The following is a 13,529-nucleotide window of genomic DNA, read 5'->3' as shown; positions in this document are numbered from 1 at the left end:
AAATTTGCTTCAATTTGACATTTTTTCAAACTTATTCAAAAAAAAATAAATGTTTTTGAAAATGATAATTTGTCTTTTTACTTGTAGGTAAAGGAGTGAGAGAAGTTAATGAAACAGTTACTAAAACTCCAGGTTTGTATACCAGAACAGTTATAGATTTCGATCAAATAAAGTGACTTGCTCTCTACTATACTTTGTACAGCGAAACAACCGTTAGCATTTAAATTTCTGAATCCATTAGTCCGTGACGACGTTAACATTTCAGTGATTTAAAACACCAAGCCTCCGTAGGTTTCTATTTCTTTCACAACAGTGGTTTGTTAATGCAGTAACACTGCTTCACTTGCAAAGAGAACCTTCGCTGTTACCACGCAGTTTCATGAAAAGGTCCCTCAGGCATTTTGTAGGCAGAAGTGGACACAAAAAATTGATGGTGCCGTGTGGTATAATGGAGAGCCTTATAAAGAGGGTTGCAATTCTTTCCTCCAAGTGAAGAAGCTCTTGTAAATGAGGCATTTTGACAGCTTCGGTTGCTGATTTGAATAGTTCAAAGGTGGAGCCCCATTCTTTTCCCGTGTCTCCATGATCCAGGCATCCTCCGCCCTCTAAAACGGGAAGCACAGTTTCTTTCTGTTGTTGTCGTGTGTGGTGCCTTGCTAAATGCAGTACGTAGCAAACTGGAAAGATGCAGTCCCACCCTCTGAGAAAAGTTTCTGTCACTTGAAATCATCTGACATATTGTATCTGTGTCACAAATTTAGATACTATTTAAATAACAAAACGTGTCCTCAAATTATACTCATTTAAGTCAAATTGGGTGTTTTTTGTTGTTGTTTAATCAGAAATAGAAAACCTTTGTAAATATGTAAGGTCACTACAGTAGTATTTTCTTTATTCAGGTGTTAACACTGATTTCTTGGACATAAAGCTCGATTTTAGAACCAAATGTGCGAAGTGCATTTGTAGGGCTGTGAACTCAGAATTCTGTGTTACACGTTTAATCCTTAGACTAGACAAAATATGCCAACATGATTAAAGGAATTTCTCCAGTTTACACCATGAAGAATAAAACATACCTTTAATAAAATCTTTCTGGACTATTTTATTTAAATATTAGTTCCAAATCAAGTACAGAAGTCAGTACTCTTCATCTAGGCAACACTTTCTTCAAGGGAAGGAAACAATCTCTTTTTGTTATGGCTGTTGTGTATTCTGTTTTTTATTTGCTTTTCTATATTTAAGATATTGAAATATATACATTCTCTTGTAGTAGGTGCAAATATTATCATCAATATGCCTTTCTCTTACTTTCTCTGAAGGGAAATGCTAATGAAATCAGTGCTTTAGCGAGGTGGTTCTTGCATTGTATTTGGTTCTTGCATTGTGCTGAACGCTTATTGTAACAAGTGAAATGATGAGGACCCCAAAAGACGATTTCTACCACGTGACTGATGGTCACATTTTGATACACAGAAGCCACTTCTAAGATACTGATTATACCCTGTTCTACCCGGGCAGAAAACTTAAGTGAATGGCATGAATACCTTCAGATGAGTCTATACGTTCTAATTAGGGAAAGCAATCTTGATGTTATTTTAAAGACTATTAATGTTAGTCAAGGAAGATAAAGTCCTTTGGCGGGGTGCCAGTTACAACAGGGCCTCTGCAACACTGCTGATGGATAAGTAGAAATGTTTAATGTCAGTTATTTGTAAGCAAATGGTAGATGCTTGACATATCAGTTTTAAACTACTTTTTTATTATTATTGGGAAGGGGCATCTATTCAAAACCATAGGAGGCTACTACAGTCTGTTCTTCGTTAACTCTTCGGTTGCCAGGCTGAGCCTATAGGCTCAGCCTGCTTAGGAAGACAAGACAACAGCCAGCTGGGCTGAAAAGGGAGTCATGAACACAGACACGACAGACTTTTGTCTTCACCATTTGTGACTAAAAGTGGATTTGAAAAAAAAAAAAAAATACATTTAGGGAGAAATGAACCTTTTTTTCTACCTAGAAACTCAACCAGTGTGTTTGGACCAAGTCTACTTACAGTGGATCTTGTCTCATTAAATGATTTAGGCACATCATAGGGCAAAAAAGCAAAGAGAAACTCAGTGGACTCATGGATGTAGATTTATACAATGGAATACTATTCATTTTTATTAATATTGTGAAAATGGCAGGACTTTATACACATTTAACTGAGATGGGAAAAACAAGTTTATTTTTTTCATAAGCAGTGAAAACAAGAGAAAAATATCTCAATAATCCTTGCAAGGTTTCACGTCCCAGATGAATCTTATGTTGTACAAAGACTTAAAAGTCATAACTATAAAAGAGATGTTTGAGATTATGGAGTCCACCTTTCTCAGTAACATTGGGCTGTGGTGTATAAGGAGATTAAAGTGGAAGAGCAGAGCGCGAGTGAGAGAAAGGCTGGCTCCACTGACAAGATAAAACCTCCAGAAATGAAGCGCCATCGTCTTGATAAGCTGGTTGTGACCAGCCAGGGCGGCTCTCGGAAACGCAGGCGTTTTGAGGGCAGGGGGTTCCCGACAGACGGTGCATGTCACTTGTGCTGAGCCTTCGAAGTCTTTGCAAGAGTAGACTGGGACATTAGTGAAGTATCAGTAGTGACCTCATGGGTATGTTTAGCACATTTGTTACCAAGCACAATACAAACCAACCTACCATCAGCAGTGCCAGTTCACCACACCCCCCTGGCCTTGGCACGGCTGTTATGCTTTGGCCCCTAAAACACTTCCCAGCGAGGAAACGGGGGTCTGCCTGCAAACCACAACAGTGCCCTCCCGGTGTCCTTGGACTCGTGCACCTGCTAGGAGAGGACAAGGCGCTAGGTTATCTTTGGCTTCATCGTCGTCATCGTCTGTGATCTCTCCCTGAACGCTACTGTGCCTTCTGTGTTTAAAAATGCCTGGACTGGCCGTCTGTGCGTGTGCTAACGCTCGTGTTTCCCCGTCCCTGCAGTTCCCTCGGATGTGTTTTTCGTCCACTCGGTGTGGAAGGGATATTACGAATATCTGGGGAAAAGGCAGCCTGCCACGCTCACCGTGGACTGGTTCAACGCCACGAGCAGCAAGGTGAACGCCACCTTCACCGAAGCCTCGCCCGTGGAGCTGAAGTTGACAGGTGGGCCCGGGGGATTCGCCCGGGGGTGGGCGCGAGCAGACAGGGACCGTGATCTTAGCAAAAGGGGGCGATCCCACGTTTCTTACGTATTTATTAAGGTCGTGTGCGCTTTCCACATACGACGTCTTATTGGGGCTGCTCCGTAACCCTGGCAGGTTGGTGTTATCTTCTCATTTTAAAGATTACAAAAGCAGGACAGAAAATATGGTGCACACAACATATTAAGTCAAGGATCTGAGATTCACACATGGATGTGTTCACCTGCAAACATCACTCTTTTGATAGCCTTTTTCCTAACTCATGTGTTCCTCACGAGTTACTTTTCTTGCACAATTAATACAATGACAGCTCTGATTTATATGGCAGACACTATTTTAAGCAGTTTACATATGTTATTTTAATCATTCTTACATCATTCCTATGATACACGTACTGTTATTATATACATTGTTTTGACTGATTTTGATAGAAAGGGAGATAGGTCGACCCAGGAAAATCACTGAGCTTTCCCAAGGTTCCGTGGTAAGTAGCTGGCAGAGGCAGGGTTTGAGCTCAGCAGTCAGAACCCTGAGCCCACGCTCCTAACTGAGAAGCACAGTGTCACCCTCCTGCCTGCGTCCAGCATAATTAAAAACAGAATTACTTTGCTACTTATGGCCATGTGTTGTTGTCAGTAGACTCTTAGGGGCTTGAGATTCTCCCTCAGTTATCCACGAGTCGCAGCTCTGGTTCTGAACACCCAGAAGCCCCCACCTGTCCCCCCGTCTCACTACTCAATAGACAGCCCAGCGACTGGCCTTTGGGGAGTGTGGTAGCAGGTCAAGGCCCCCGACCCCTGCCCGTTCCTCGTTCCTGCTTCCTTGGACGTGGACACGTCTAAAAATGGTGCACGTGCCCCGGCTTACGACAGGCAAGATCACGCCCACTCACAGGTGTTTCCCAGGTGTGTGTTTTTGGACTCGTGGTCTCAGGCCTGAGTGTGTCCTTACACCGTGCTCCTGTGAATGTGCAAGCGATTTAGACCAGCTGCTTAAGTCGTGTGTCAAAATTAACTGAACCTTTTAAAATACGTGAATTCCTTAATCTTACTCAAGTGAGTTAGGTAATATTTCTCTTCATGGAGTCGGGGGGCTCGATGGGTGTAAGTCAGATTAGAAGCAGCTGTATCGGGGGTTATGGTTTTGGTCTCTTTTTTCTACATACCGCTGTCCTCAAAAGTGAATACAATGTGGATAAAAAAATTCTGGATTTTTAATTAGCAGAATTGAACACATATTGCTTTTATTCTTTGTGTGGGATAAAAATGTTGAATTTGGTGAAGTGTGTTATAGCCATTCAAGATCAACAAGGATTTAATAAGAAGTGATTTTTCAGGGGAAAAAAAAAAGAGGAGGTGCTGAGGCTGAAGTTTACAAATATAAATGAAATTTCTGTGTGAGTTTTCCTCCATGTGCAATATGGTCGTCTCATGGGTCTGCTGGCGGAATCATTAACGCGGTGGATTCCTGCAAGGCAGGGCTGACCGGCTGGTCTGTTCGCAGGCGTCTACAAGAAGGAGGAGGCCCACTTACTCCTGAAAGCCTTTCAGAGTAAAGGCCCGGTAGACATCTTCGTGAGCAAGTTTGAGAACGACGACTGGGGTCTGGATGGTTACGTAAGTGCCGTGTGGGGTCCGTGACGGGCTTCCTGGTCACCTCCGTCTGCCACGGAGGGCGGGCCGCACACCGGGGACCTTCTGAGCACAGCAGTGCCGTGTCTGCCTCGAGCAGTCAGCTGTCCCTCTGGCCAGTAGGGCCATTCTGCCCCTTCATGTCACAACGGGAGGAACCCAAGGGCTCTGAAATGAGAGACGAAGGGGCCGGCTGTGGCTGTTACAGTTGAGAACAAAACAAGACCCCAAATCCAGGTTCTGTGCTATAAACACCACGTTGCACCCTAAGAGTGGCGCAACCCCAAATTCTCCAAGAGCACTGGGCAGCCGCTTGGAAGTTTTGAAAAAAAAGTCACTCCCAGATAAACAGAGAGAGTTAAGATGGTCCCCTGAAAATCCTTCTTTGCAAGTTAACCACTTGTTTGAGTTCTAATCCGCTATCTGACTTCAGGGTGTGCAGCCTCACCTGACGTGCACAGGCCAACAGCGGTGACAGAAAGTGATTTTTACGTAATACAGGTCATTTACCAACTCACATGTCTGTCCGCTCAGGAAGGGCGGTGAACATATGGAAGTGTCGTAAGACATACTGCCATTTCCGAGGTCAGAATGAGAGAGGAAGCGTTTATATATGTTAGTTGAGGATTTATATAAGTCTGGATGGATTTCCGATTTTTAACCATAAATGTGTCACTAAAGAGAGCACAAAAAATAAACTATTGAACCTGTAGCATCTGTATCCGAGACAGTGCAGTGGTATTATGATAAAAGAAGATATCACTGTTAATTCCTGTTTGTTCTTTTTTCTTTCTCTCCTTCCCTTGCTACGTATCAGGTGTCATCTGGACTTGAAAGAGGAGGATTTACTTTTCAAGGGGACATACATGGAAAAGACTTTGGAAAATTCAAGCTAGAAAGGCAAGGTGAGTCGCACCTGAGATGTTCGTAAAGTGAGTGACCGTGTGGCCTTCCAGTGACCAGGCTGGGAGGGAAGGGACAGGGCGAGGCTCCAGGAGAAGCACAGACCAAACCACAGGATGGGAGGAGTCTCAGGAACAGCAAAACAGGCAAACACAGAGCTGGAACCAATGTGATCACTGTGATTTCGATGCCGGATATCTTGCTGAGTCAGGCCCCAAGACGGGCGCAAACAGCAAATAGCACTGACCTTTGTAGACAAAAACGTACAAACACTTTCAGTCCGTTTTTATGAAAATGCAAATATCTGTAACTAAAACCAAAAGTCAGACCCTATAGCGACCCTTTTGTCTTTCTTATGTTTCAAGTGTGAGGGTCCTTCACAGTACTGTTGCGTGGTACTAGGAAATAGTTTTTTGTACCTTGGTGATAAAAGTGGACATTAAAATCTTTAGAAAAGAATATCAGCTGGTTCCCTGTGGAACTGCAACTCCTGCTGCTTGTAGAGATTATAAATTCATCCATTTATAAAATTTATCATCCATATGTCTTTGCTTAAGCCTCGTACAACCACCGCAAATTGAATATTCCTCTCACCTTCCAGATCCCTTGAACTCGGACCAAGACCCCTCCGGTCAGTACCACGGCACCAGCAGCGGCTCCGTGGCAGCGGCCATTCTGGTTCCCTTCTTTGCTCTCATTTTATCAGGGTTTGCGTTTTACCTCTACAAACACAGGTACTGTCAACATGGCACGCGTGTGAAGTGTTGGTTTGAGCAGTGTGCGTGCACTCGCGCTCCCGTGCACGTATGTTTTATATTGCTACGCGCTATCATCTCCCACGTTAAGAATGCACACGCGTCAAGGTTTCTGTTGTTTGTGTTTTGAGGGTGTTTTGTCCCCCTTTGTCAGCAGGACAGATAGGAGTGATAGGAGAATAAACGACTCGGTTAAGAGATAACACGCTCTGTTTCTGGTTCAGGTGGAAGATGAAGTAAAGCAGACTGTTCCCAGTTTAGGTTTCACAGCAGCTACCAGAACACTGAGACGGTCTCAATGGAAAAAGGGCGAACGCAATGTTCTCCATGGCTGCTTCCAACTCCACGCATTTGTGATCGATACATTTTTATCGATTCCTTCCTTCAACAAATAGAAATTCAGCGCTCTCTCTATACATTAAGAATTGTTAGATGTTCCACTCCTGAAAAAGTATTCTGAGTGTCTATTAATTTGCAAAACCGTACTAAAAGGAAAATGTCAAAACTCAGGGAAAAGCCACTTTAATGAAATAGAACCTTTCATATGGGATTATATGAATGCCCAAAACAAATTATTTTGGAGGAATTATAAATGTCTCATACGTTTCATCTCTATGTGGATAATATGTTACCTGGAGGAATTTGACAATGCCAAACTACTCTAAAACATTATTTGAAATAGTAGCATTGTCTGCAAGTAATAAGGAAAAAAATTATAATCCCCTACAGTAAGATTAAAGTATGTTAAATGAGCCAAATGTTTATTTATATAGTATAGATATTTCCACTTAATCTTGGTTAAAAAAAAAAAAACTTGTGTGAGAAAGTTATTTTTTTTAAATAATTCATGGAATATCTTCTTTAAATGTGTGATTTCTTGTGTTTGTTTTTGAAACACAATATAGCAAGAATGTTGCTTCAAAGTTGTATAGTTTTAGCTACTTTACTGCATGTCTTCCGTTTCCAGTGGCCGGTAATGTTCTTACTTAAAAATATAACCCAGTGAAAGAAATTTCAGACGATACTTACAAAACTGAAGATTGACACTATCTGTATTTTTTTTAATTTGGAAAAAATTTAAAAATGCCATGATTAGAGGTGCTTCTCTTTTTAAAAAGATATAAATTAAAAATATATCTTCTTTCACAAATTCCTGTAGGTAATATAACACCTTTTGGAGACACATACTAGAGGAATTTGTAATTCCTACAAATTCATCTGTGCTGTCTTGGCATCCACGTTACCCCCCAGGAAAGGGTCTCGTCCATTTCAGCTGTTTTCCTTCAACTTTCGACATTTTCCTGGTCAGCAGGGAGACCCCAGATAGTCCCGTCTTGGCCTCTGTGCCTGAGCTGGGCAGCATGCGGCGTGACAGAGCTGTGCCTCCCTGCGCCTCCCAAGACGCAAACCTTCACGGGAGTCTCAGATTCTCTTGTCCTTTGCAAAGATACTCCCACGCAATTATATGTATTCACACATGAATGAAATATGACTTCTGCCTATATCTGGCATTGGGGGTATATTCAAAGTGCACCCCAGCTTTAGTCCTTAAACCTTAGAAGCCTCCGTATCGATGTTCAGAAGTCATCACAGCTGCCTGGGTGAAGGTGACGCCACGGGAATGGGTCTCAGGCTGCACAACCAGACGGGCGTGAGATGTCACTTGTTTTTATACAGATGCGAAACCTCCTCTGGGCTGGGGGGGAAGCCAGTGTTGTCATGGTTGGGTTCCCTCCCTTCCCAGCACTGCTCCACATCCAGCGCTGTCTGGACATGGACGCTCTCCCGTCTCCTGGCTCTCGGGGTGGCCGTGAGGCCGCGGGGACATCTACATCTGTAGGGTGTTTTAGTTCCCCACTTCTGTGCTGTGCGAGGGGTGCCAGGAGTTTCGCAGAAGCAGGAACCAGGCCCGGTGACAAGCACAGCATCCATCAGGCCACGGTCTCCAGGTTCCGGCCACTCGCCAGGGACACGCCGGGCCCTGAGCATCACCCCCCCCCTCGCCCCCAGTGGCTTCTCAGCCTCTGCGGAGACACCTTTCCTGATGAGTGGGCTTTGTATTTCTCCATATAAACCTTGTTTCTGCTCATGTCTGAGTCTCTTTCTTCCTCGTGAGCTGCAAGGTGTGTTGTCAGGCAGAGCCGAGGTCCTGACCCCTCCTCCTGGTGGTTGGGTCGACCAGGTTCCCCTCTCCGGGGTCCGGCTGCATCGGATCCGAGTGGTCGTGCGTGTCCCGAGCAATGAGGGGACAGGGGTGACTCTGATCCCAGTGACCGAGAGAACATGTTGGGCCAGGTCTTCACGCCACTCACGAGAGACCGAATTTGTTTGCTGACTTCTGCTGTGGGAGCGTTTTCCAAGTTCAAGGTCCCAGACCTCGCTGGCTGCAGAGACAGCTGCACACTGGCGCGCTGGTTCCCGAGGCCAGGCCGGCTCCACTTCTCTGTTTCTTAGTGAACATTTGGCAACTTAAGAAAACCTGGCAAGCAATGAAAGCAGACGTTCATTGACCTCCAATATCAAATTATGTTACTAAAGTTCTGTCTTTGCCACCTGGCATATTTTTCTTATGTAATTTCTTCTGGAAAAAGGAAAATTATAAAAGGAATCAGCCCAGATATGTTTAGGTCTTTTAAATCTAAAAACCCTCTAACTCTCTCATCATGGAGTACATGTAGGGGTTCTCTTTTAACCCTAAAACCTTAATAATAGTTTAGTCATGAGTATAGCTTCTTTCCTACAACAGATTCATTTTTATCTCACCAGAGACAAAAAATCAAAACCAGCTAACATTTAGTGAATGATGGGGCTAACAGTGAACTGTGAGCCTGTAATTGTGACTTGGGTCAATCTTAGCAGCCCCCAAGGGCAGACGTCGCGCTTTGCATCCTCGTTTTACAGAGCAGGGGACAGCTCAGCGACCAGGGCCGTGTGACCTGTCCGCGGTAGGTGGGGGCCCAGGCGCGATCTGTCCCACGCCAGCTTTGAGACCTCCCCGGTTTCCCGGGAGCATCTGAGGGAAGCATAGCTTATTCTTTGGTTTAGAAATTGCCTCAATTTTTTAAACCCTCTTTATCATCCCGACCGCCAATTTAAAACAAGCTCTCAGGAGTGTGCGGCCATGTAGACCCTCTCACCGCACGGCTCTCCGCTGGGGGGGTCGCCTCTCGCCACCCCCCGCCCCCCCGCCCGAGCTGCGGTGCACGTTTCATTGAAATCGGGACTCTCACTGTCGGTTTCCTCTTTTCCTTCTAGAACAAGACCCAAAGTTCAGTACAACGGCTACGCCGGCCATGAAAACAGCAATGGACAAGCTTCCTTCGAAAACCCCATGTACGACACAAACTTAAAACCCACAGAAGCCAAGGCCGTGAGGTTTGACACGACTCTGAACACGGTGTGCACGGTGGTATAGCCCCGGCGCCCCGGCAGGACGGTTCATAGCCATACCTCTGACGGACACACAGTGATTCCTTTGGTGCCATAGACCACTCTCCCTGCGACCCGCCTTGCTGCAGCCCCGGCGCCGCCTGCTGGCCTCCACGCAGCGGGGACTCCCACGCGGACGTGCCGGCGCCTTCGCCCCGCAGGTGGATTCCAGACGCCTGGCCGCATCCGCCCGGGATCCAGACACGCTCGAGGAAGACAGACGGCCGGGTCGGGCCGCCGCGTCACACCCCGCGCCTCCGATTGCCACACTTCCGTGTTGCTGGGATGCCTCTCAATGCAATCTTCTGGGCACGTGGATGCACCCTGCGGGTGCGGTGACCAAATGGTGGCACCACGATATGTGCGCGTGTGTGTTTTTTTTTTTTTAATTGACCCCCATGAACATGAATACTCTGGAAAAAAAAATAAAAAGCTTTCTCGAAGAAGACACCTTTCTGATAGACACACACACACAAGCAAGCGCTTCACTCTGTCCCTCCGACACCCGGCAAGCTGTGAGGACCTCCCAGCTCCGTATGTCCGATGGCCCCAGGGACATTTGCAAATTTCCCAGTCAGCTGTTCTATTGCAGAATTTTTGATGCACAATTTTTTGCACTAGTATGTTACGAATGACTAAGATTCTGATTAATCTATTTACACAGGGTTTCTACACACGCTCCGTAGTACACAAGCATCCTTTCATGTCAAGCTAAACTTTCCACCGTCAGCCTAGTTGGAGTGTTAGGAAACATCCACAGATATGACGCAGATCCTAGAAGGAAATCCAGTATTGCAGAGATTTATTTTATTATTGCTTCTGTTAGCTGAAGTCATCGAAGAGGTCCAATGAGAAAAGAAAAAAGGCCCTTTTTAATTCTCATGTTTTCTTCCTTTAGTACGGTCGTCATCCACTTGTCTGTATTGTACTACGTACGAGCAGGGGGTCGCATACGTTTCTATTTGCCATGTAAAAATGTGAATAGTAATTTATTTTAGATAGCTCACGAACGTGTGGGGTTTAGCTCACAACACAGTCTTCCCTTTTGCATTGTTTTTCTTTTTTTTTTTCTTTCTTTTACTGTGCCATCACTCTCTGATATTGCATTGAAAGACAGGACACCACAGTGGCACTTTGAGCTCGGTGACAGTTGTTCAGGATCAGAATACTAAGTGTTCCTTTGGAGGTAGGGGAAAACGCCACACACGTTCCTCTCGCGATGATATGTCCTGTCTATTAGTTTGCCTTTTGTTCCACGCTTTATAATTCCAGACGGGAAGGGAAGGTCGGTGATGATTTTCAAGTTCAGAGTTCATGAGAGGTCAATGGCGAGTTACGGTAGAAATACAATAGGTCAGAATCCCCAGCGCGGATAAAATCCAAACACGAAGCAGAAGCTTATGACCATGAGAATGTCGATGTAACAAATTCAAAGTGAAGATCATGTTTATTTTTATTTATACTTGTTTGATAAAAATATTTTTGAAAAGATAATGCTTATTTTATTATTTCACGTGTAAGTACCTGCCCGCCCCCCCTTGTGGAAAGCGCCCCCTCTCTGGCATTCCGGATTGGCGTGGGGACGAATGGCGGGGTGTTCGCATCGCCCCGCTGTGTTGTCATGGACGTGGCCGCGCCCAGCTTCACGACGAGCCGTCTGTGTCCCGAGTGTCTGAGCGCAGGACTTGGGAAGTGCGAAAGGAGAAAGGGAACCCTGCCAGGAAGGAGAAGAGGGCGTGCTTCCGCAAGTCGTGCAGACGTCTCCATCAGAACGTCCCGTCGATGTCCTCACGGGGCTGCTGGCTTCCCGCTGGAGGGCTGTCTCCCGCCGGGGGCGCACCGGCCCCTCCTCGCTCCTGTCTGGCGAGTCCCCCAGTCGCGGATCCCACGTTCGTGTGCTGCGTCCTCTGCCCGTGTCCCCCCGGCCACCGCGCACAGCATCCTTGCAGATTGGCTTTGCGAGGAGGAGCCTCCCGGAGCCGCCTCTCTCTCCCTAGCGCAGGGGAGGTCGGCAGGAGGCGAGCTCCCAGCACGCACGTGGAATCCAACAGCGCGAACGTAGAAGGCTGGAGGACCACTGTGTGAAGGGAGACCAGGGTCACTATACATAGTAGGTGTATATATACATATATATATATATTGTACATATCTAAGTTTGAGTCACTCAAACCAGGTGCAAAATGCTGACTTCAGAGTCCGAATCGACGTCTCTGTTTCCCACATCCCTGACCTGCTTGCCGGTCAACCACGTTAGGAAATCCTGACCCGACAGGACCTCCGTACGTACGAGAAATCACATATCAGATTAGACGTTATTTTCCTTTCTGTGCAAAGTCAAACTGTCCTATGGTTGCCAGTTTGGAGCATGTTATTTAAAAGAAAAAAAAAAAAAATTCAGTGAAGTTCTCTTGTGAGAATTCTGCCTGGTTTCTCCCGAGGGTGTTGTGCCGTGTGTCACCAGGTCCCCCGCGAGCGGCCGGGGGGGGTCTCGTTAGGGGACGTCAGGAGAGGCGCTGGCTGAGTCAGGTCTAGAAGACTCTTCCCCGAAGGCGACCAGACCACGCGAGGGAGGTGACCACACGCTAGAAACAGGACACGTGCTTCAAAGCTGTTTAAAACTGCTGCTTGTTCCACACACATCTTGCCTTTTTTCAGGCTAGCTGCAATAATTTTTTTCTTCTGTAAAATATTTTGTAAACAATGACAACAACGACAAAAAAAAGCTATTATAAAAAGGGGGAAAAACATTAAAAAAAAGGACGCTGGCATTACGATCAGGAAACCTGTCATCGCCACCCCTCCCGCGGTCCCTCACACGCTGCTGACTCCACGTAGGTGCAAAAGACCTTTTTTGTACAGAGATATATTTTTTATGAAGAATTTGTAAAATTATTAAATATGCTGTAATTTTTTGATTAATGTAGGTACATTGTTAAAAAAAAAATAAATGTTTTTACAATACAGAACTGTAATTTTCCCAATAATGTAAAATGTACCCTGTCTAGCTGATTTTCAGTTCCAATCCTATTACACATGTATTAATATTAAAGTGGCCTGTTAAAATGAACAGTTATCTTTTTTGTCAAAAAAAAAAATTATAAAGAGAGTGTAATATAGCCTGTGCAATGCCACCGATCTTTAAAGCAAAGCAGAGTTCTAATTAATTAAATATTTAATTTTAGATTTCTAGTTCTCGGTGTGAATTTATTTTAGCTTTCATGTGTGCACTGAGGCCCGCGGCAGGGGAGGGAAGACCCTTCATTGTGTTCAGAACGACGCCCAGTGTCTTCCCAAGACAGTCTCATCACCTCCACGATTCACAGATAGCCCATTTGTGAGGAACCAGGACCCACACGACGGTAGCGTCGAAGCCGACAGATTTCTTGGTGGTTTGCATGGGAAACCGTGAGAGCTCTTGGCTTCTTCCAAACCAAAACCAGATCTGTGGTTTTATGATTCCTTTTCAATCTGGGAGATCTTTTGTGTGTGTGTGTGAACTTTCACAACACTGAAAAATGACATGTAAGAGAATTACAGACACACTGAACAGAGCATTTCAAATATCGTACTCGAAGGAGGCTCAGAAAAGATGTTCTTTCCTATAACCTTTAAAACCCAGAGC

The 13,529-nt window shown here is 45.3% G+C and overlaps 1 protein-coding gene across 1 annotated transcript in view; it reads left to right on the top strand.

Moving 5' to 3' along the window:
* The window catches only part of CSMD1 (CUB and Sushi multiple domains 1), a 1,254,382-nt gene extending 1,244,489 nt beyond the window's left edge, over positions 1-9,893 (top strand). The window contains exons 65-70 of the mRNA XM_069485062.1: positions 88-132; positions 2,990-3,151; positions 4,693-4,805; positions 5,638-5,725; positions 6,325-6,457; positions 9,734-9,893. Of these exons, the coding sequence (XP_069341163.1) occupies positions 88-132; positions 2,990-3,151; positions 4,693-4,805; positions 5,638-5,725; positions 6,325-6,457; positions 9,734-9,893 (701 nt within the window). The remainder of the gene's footprint in view (positions 1-87; positions 133-2,989; positions 3,152-4,692; positions 4,806-5,637; positions 5,726-6,324; positions 6,458-9,733) is intronic.
* Positions 9,894-13,529: the final 3,636 nt, after the last annotated feature.

Source organism: Eulemur rufifrons, chromosome 12, assembly GCF_041146395.1.
Source record: "Eulemur rufifrons isolate Redbay chromosome 12, OSU_ERuf_1, whole genome shotgun sequence".
Classification (NCBI taxonomy): domain Eukaryota; kingdom Metazoa; phylum Chordata; class Mammalia; order Primates; family Lemuridae; genus Eulemur; species Eulemur rufifrons.
This window is presented reverse-complemented; position numbering and strand designations above follow the sequence as displayed.